This window comes from Scardinius erythrophthalmus (genome assembly GCF_964197995.2).
Source record: "Scardinius erythrophthalmus genome assembly, chromosome: 25".
Classification (NCBI taxonomy): Eukaryota; Metazoa; Chordata; class Actinopteri; order Cypriniformes; family Leuciscidae; genus Scardinius; species Scardinius erythrophthalmus.
The window spans coordinates 5,534,873-5,539,543 of NC_138245.1; the positions used below are offsets into that span (position 1 = coordinate 5,534,873).

Consider the following 4,671-nt stretch of genomic DNA (forward strand, 5'->3'; position numbering starts at 1 on the left):
CAAAGATACTTAGATTCATAGTTTTATTCTACCATACATCATTCAGACATCAATATCAGCACAAATGCAGCAAACCTGAGAGATGCTGGATCTGCACAAACATTCCTCATCCTGTAACATCCAGACACTGATCGGCTCCAAACACACACCGAGTCTGTCATAACACAACTTCCAAAGCGATGCATACTTTTTTGTCATCAACATTTAGTTGAGGTGAAATATCGAAATTATTAATAATTTCAAATGGCTGATTTGTCATCTGTAAGTGCATGTTTGTTGAAAACCAAAAAATATCTTAGAAACATTTAGACAGTGATAAATGAAGCTAAATTGGTACAAAAGCATCTTCATTGAGGTGAACATGACACAAATCGCTGTGAACAGCCTCGTGATGGTGCAAAGTGGAAACATCATTGAATTGTCCTCGAGCATTATGGTTATTTCAGTTACATACATAAAAAAGTGTAGCAATGATTATGCAGGAATGTGTTTGATAATAGACAACTCCATTTATTATCTGATGCAACACCAGATCAGTTGTTGGTTTCTAGACAGTCCTTTCATTCATCATAGACTTGACATCAATGTTGTTCACAAGAAAAAAATGCCAAAAAAAATAAAGCCTTCTATTTAATATGAGGTCAAATATGATTGACAGCTTGAACCAAACAGACAAATGAACAAGGCATCAGAAGATGTATTGATCAATCTAGTATTTCATCATCAAAAAGTCTTCCCTTCAAAGATGCGACTGACACACTTTACCCCAACCTCACATGCCAATGAATAAAATATAGGTATATAATGGAGCTGAGTGCAGTGTCGGCTGAGTTTGGAGTGGTTAAATTAAAACATTCCATAATATAAAATAATCATTTGCTATGTCTACCCTGAAGTATACAGTGAGATTGTAGATGCGTTCACATCTGCCTTTTACATTTTTAAGGCGGCTGTAAATGGGAATGTGGCACAGCCTTCTGCGGTTACAAACTCAGTTGCATTTGTGTACTTAAACCTGATCGCTTACAATTCAATGCAGATGGGGATCACAAATAATGCTTCTTCCATGACACATCTGCTTTCATTACACTGCATCTGTTGAATATACTAACTATTTCACTCTTTGTACTTATTAAACATACATGACAATATTTCATTACGATGAATAGACCAGTTTGCATTATTCCATGTTAAATCGAGTACTGACGAATCCAATGGAGGCACAAATCTTTGGCTTTTTCATGATTTTAGACTAATAAAAGGACTTTGGCAACTATTTCTTTTAATTCAAAGCCAATAACAGCCAGCATCCTTTCAGTAGAAATGTTTTACTTTGTGAGGTATTGAGTATTGATGAACAATACAATAACAGCAATCTCTCATGATTAAATAAACCCTGCATTTTGACTCCTAGTTTGGAGCGTCACAAAATCAAATGTAGCTGCACCCAGTTTTATACAACACAAATATACTTGACCAAAAATGCAAATTGTTCATGACACATAGAACCATGCATACTTTAATTACAACAAAATAAAAAAAATCAGCAAAATGAGTCCTTGATTTCGAGTCCCATATTAAAAACCAATATAACAGTCAATGTAATTTCTTCCACACTTGGTGTGAAGGCAGGCTGTTAAAAAGTCAATTTAAAAGGTGCATGATGCAATCGTTAATATGGAAAGGCATATTCCTTGTGTCAGTATCCCAGACATTTCTCCTACAAGTGATGTTAAGACTACACATTCAGAATTTATTAAGAAGTACAAAGAGTGAAACATTAAAAACACCATCTGAGATAAAACTGCTGCACATGTAAACATCCTCTCCGGCACAGCTCTTCCAGCCTCTGAATTAAAATGTAGCGTGAGCACAGTCCTATTAGAAGAACAAAGACGGACGCTCAGTTAGCGATTTTCTCAATTTCATCCAAATCATCTGTGTCCAGCTTCTCGATTTTCTTATCTGTGAAAGACAGACAAGTGAATTAACCCACATTCAGAACCACGAAAGCATGGCAATATAAATGCAGATATAAATTCATGAACAGAACGGACCTGGACCAAAAGTTAAAGTTTTATCAGCATGCAAATTAATTCAAATGTTGTAAAATGCATTTCATTCCTGTGATGGTAAATTTCTGGCTCAAAAGAACAGCATTTATTTGAAAAAATAATCTTTCATAATACTATAAATTATCACTGTTGACTAATGTAATGTGTCTAAATGTCTAAACAGCTTCTTAAAAAAAAAAAAAAAAAACTGCCCCCAAAACAGTAAAAAAAAAAAAAAAAAAAAAAAGTGTCAAACTGCGGCTCATTTTTGTTCATTGATACTATTATATTAATATTAAAAGCTTATGTTTCATAAAGAACATATTTTGGATATGTTGGGTTATTAAGTGACTGCCTTGTGTGATTGTGTATGTTGTTTCTGTCCTTTGACTATACTTTCAAAGGTATTTTATGTATTTTAATAATTTATTCCATTTATTCCCATTCACAACTGGACTAACCCATTTTGAATTATAAACGATTTTTGCATTAAATTGAGGGAGATCAACAGAATGTCCCCAGCTTTGCCGATTAGGCTTAATCCTGTACATGTCTTTAATTAGTTAAATATGGGAACTGAAGGTTCAACTTACTGAAGTGCTCCTGGATGCGGTTGAGGATGTTCATGCTAAATCTGCTGTCCACCATGTTGATCGCCAACCCTCTCTTGCCGAACCTCCCAGTACGCCCGATTCTGTGCAAATACGTCTCATTGTCAGGGTTGCCATCCTTATCCACTGGCAGATCGAAGTTGATGACCACTGAAACTTGCTCCACGTCAATACCTAGTAGAAAAAAAATGTTTGAAAAAGCAGCAAAATCTGCTAAACCTGAACTAAAGATGAGTTGGACACCATCATCGCTGTATAACAGGTAAAATGACATTCACCTCTAGCACAGACATTAGTGGTAACAAGGACTTTCTCCTTGCCGTCACGGAAACGTTCGATGACCGCTGCCCTCTGTTCCACCTGCATCTCTCCGCTGAGTAGTGCCACCTGGTGGCCTTCTCTGGACAGCTCTCCTGCCAGCCACCCGGCCGTTTTCCTGGTCTGTGATGGAAAATCACATCATTAAACTTAGAAATATGTAGGCATTACTTTAGTTAGGCCAATTCTTTCTGTGCTTTAAAAGGAAATTAAATAACTCCTCAATAAATGATATTGTACTTACGTGGCAGAAGATCATGGCCTGTGCGATAGTAATGGCTCCATAGATGTTGCACAAGGCCTGGAACTTCTCCTCCTTGCTGTTGCAGATGACATAATACTGCTTGATGGTGTCCAGAGTCTCCTCTTCACGCTTAAGTTTAATAATGTTGGGGTCAGGAACGATCCTCTTCGCAAAGTTCCACACAGTTTCTTCAAACGTGGCAGAGAACAGGAGCATCTGGCAAGTTTTAGGAAGCATCCTATAAAAAAAACAGGTTGTAATACTTAATGCAATTCAAAAGACATTGATCAATTAATGCATTTTTTTATAAAAAAAAATAAATAAATTCTCTTAACCCAGTTTATTGTTGACTATGATTAGTATGTCATTCATTGGTTTATCTTCCCCAAAAGTGTAAACATCGAGTCTCCCAGGCACCATCTAAACATCGAGAGCAGTTCGCTCAGATCTGTCAGTCTCTGTCCAGCTCAACCAATAGCGAGAGTCTGAGGCATGGCTACTGTAGCAGGCGGAGCCAGAGGGGGTTTAGCTGGTGTGGGAACATGACTGGCGCATTACATGTAGGGTTGGGTGGTTGTCGAAAACCAAAAACAAATTTCCAAAAACCGGGGATTCAATAAGACGCACGCATTTCGAATCCGCTTATCGATTCCTGACTTTGGGGCCGTTCACACAACGCGTTATTTGCACGTGCAAATTCGTTATTTCAAATGTAGGCGCGTGGCAAGCTCGCTCATAATAAAAGCGATACGGTCGCTTGTTTTCCCAGCCGCGCATATGCCTCGGAGAGATGACCGCATGTCATGTGACAAAAACCAACCGACCTTTCCGTAACATCGAAAGCTCGGACGAACAGCTGATCATAGCTGTACAGGGCGGCTTTTTATTTCTCATCTCCATAAATACATCTTGTAGTAAAGCTAATGCACGGGCTAGAAATCAATTAATCCTTTGCTGATACTTCCTCGTCATCATGAGCCGCTTTCCGACCGGAGGAACCTTTTCATAGTTCCTAGAACTATTGGCTAAAGTACCCGTATGTTCCTGCGGTGCGAACACGCCGACTAGGAACGATTTTAGTTCTAGGAACTTCATTTGTAGGAACTAATTTAGGTCCTACTTCAGAGTAGGGTCTAAACCAGCACTATAGGAACTACCCGTGACGTTAGTGTACGCTGATGACCGAACGCACGCGGAACACCAGCACCCGCCATTTTTAAAACAGCTATATGTAAACACACAGATTATAGCCTATATATTTACTCCAGAAACTAGATACAAACATGGAAAACAGTGATAGATGGGCCTCTTAACCTTAAATGCCGAAGAGAAAATCCAACGCAACTTTGAGGGGACCAAGCCAAACATGATAATGTATTTCTGCTCAGCTAGCAACACTGGACATCAACCACACGGCAAAGGCTAATAACCTTTTTTTCATATA

The 4,671-nt window shown here is 38.3% G+C and overlaps 1 protein-coding gene across 1 annotated transcript in view; it reads right to left on the reverse strand.

Moving 5' to 3' along the window:
• ddx19b (DEAD-box helicase 19b) overlaps positions 1–4,671 on the reverse strand; it is an 11,616-nt gene continuing 6,945 nt past the window's right edge. The window contains exons 9-12 of the mRNA XM_081358591.1: positions 3,228–3,465; positions 2,944–3,106; positions 2,648–2,839; positions 1–1,965 (exon numbers count right to left, since the gene is read on the reverse strand). Coding sequence (XP_081214717.1) covers positions 1,904–1,965; positions 2,648–2,839; positions 2,944–3,106; positions 3,228–3,465 — 655 coding nt within the window. The 3' untranslated portion in view covers positions 1–1,903. The remainder of the gene's footprint in view (positions 1,966–2,647; positions 2,840–2,943; positions 3,107–3,227; positions 3,466–4,671) is intronic.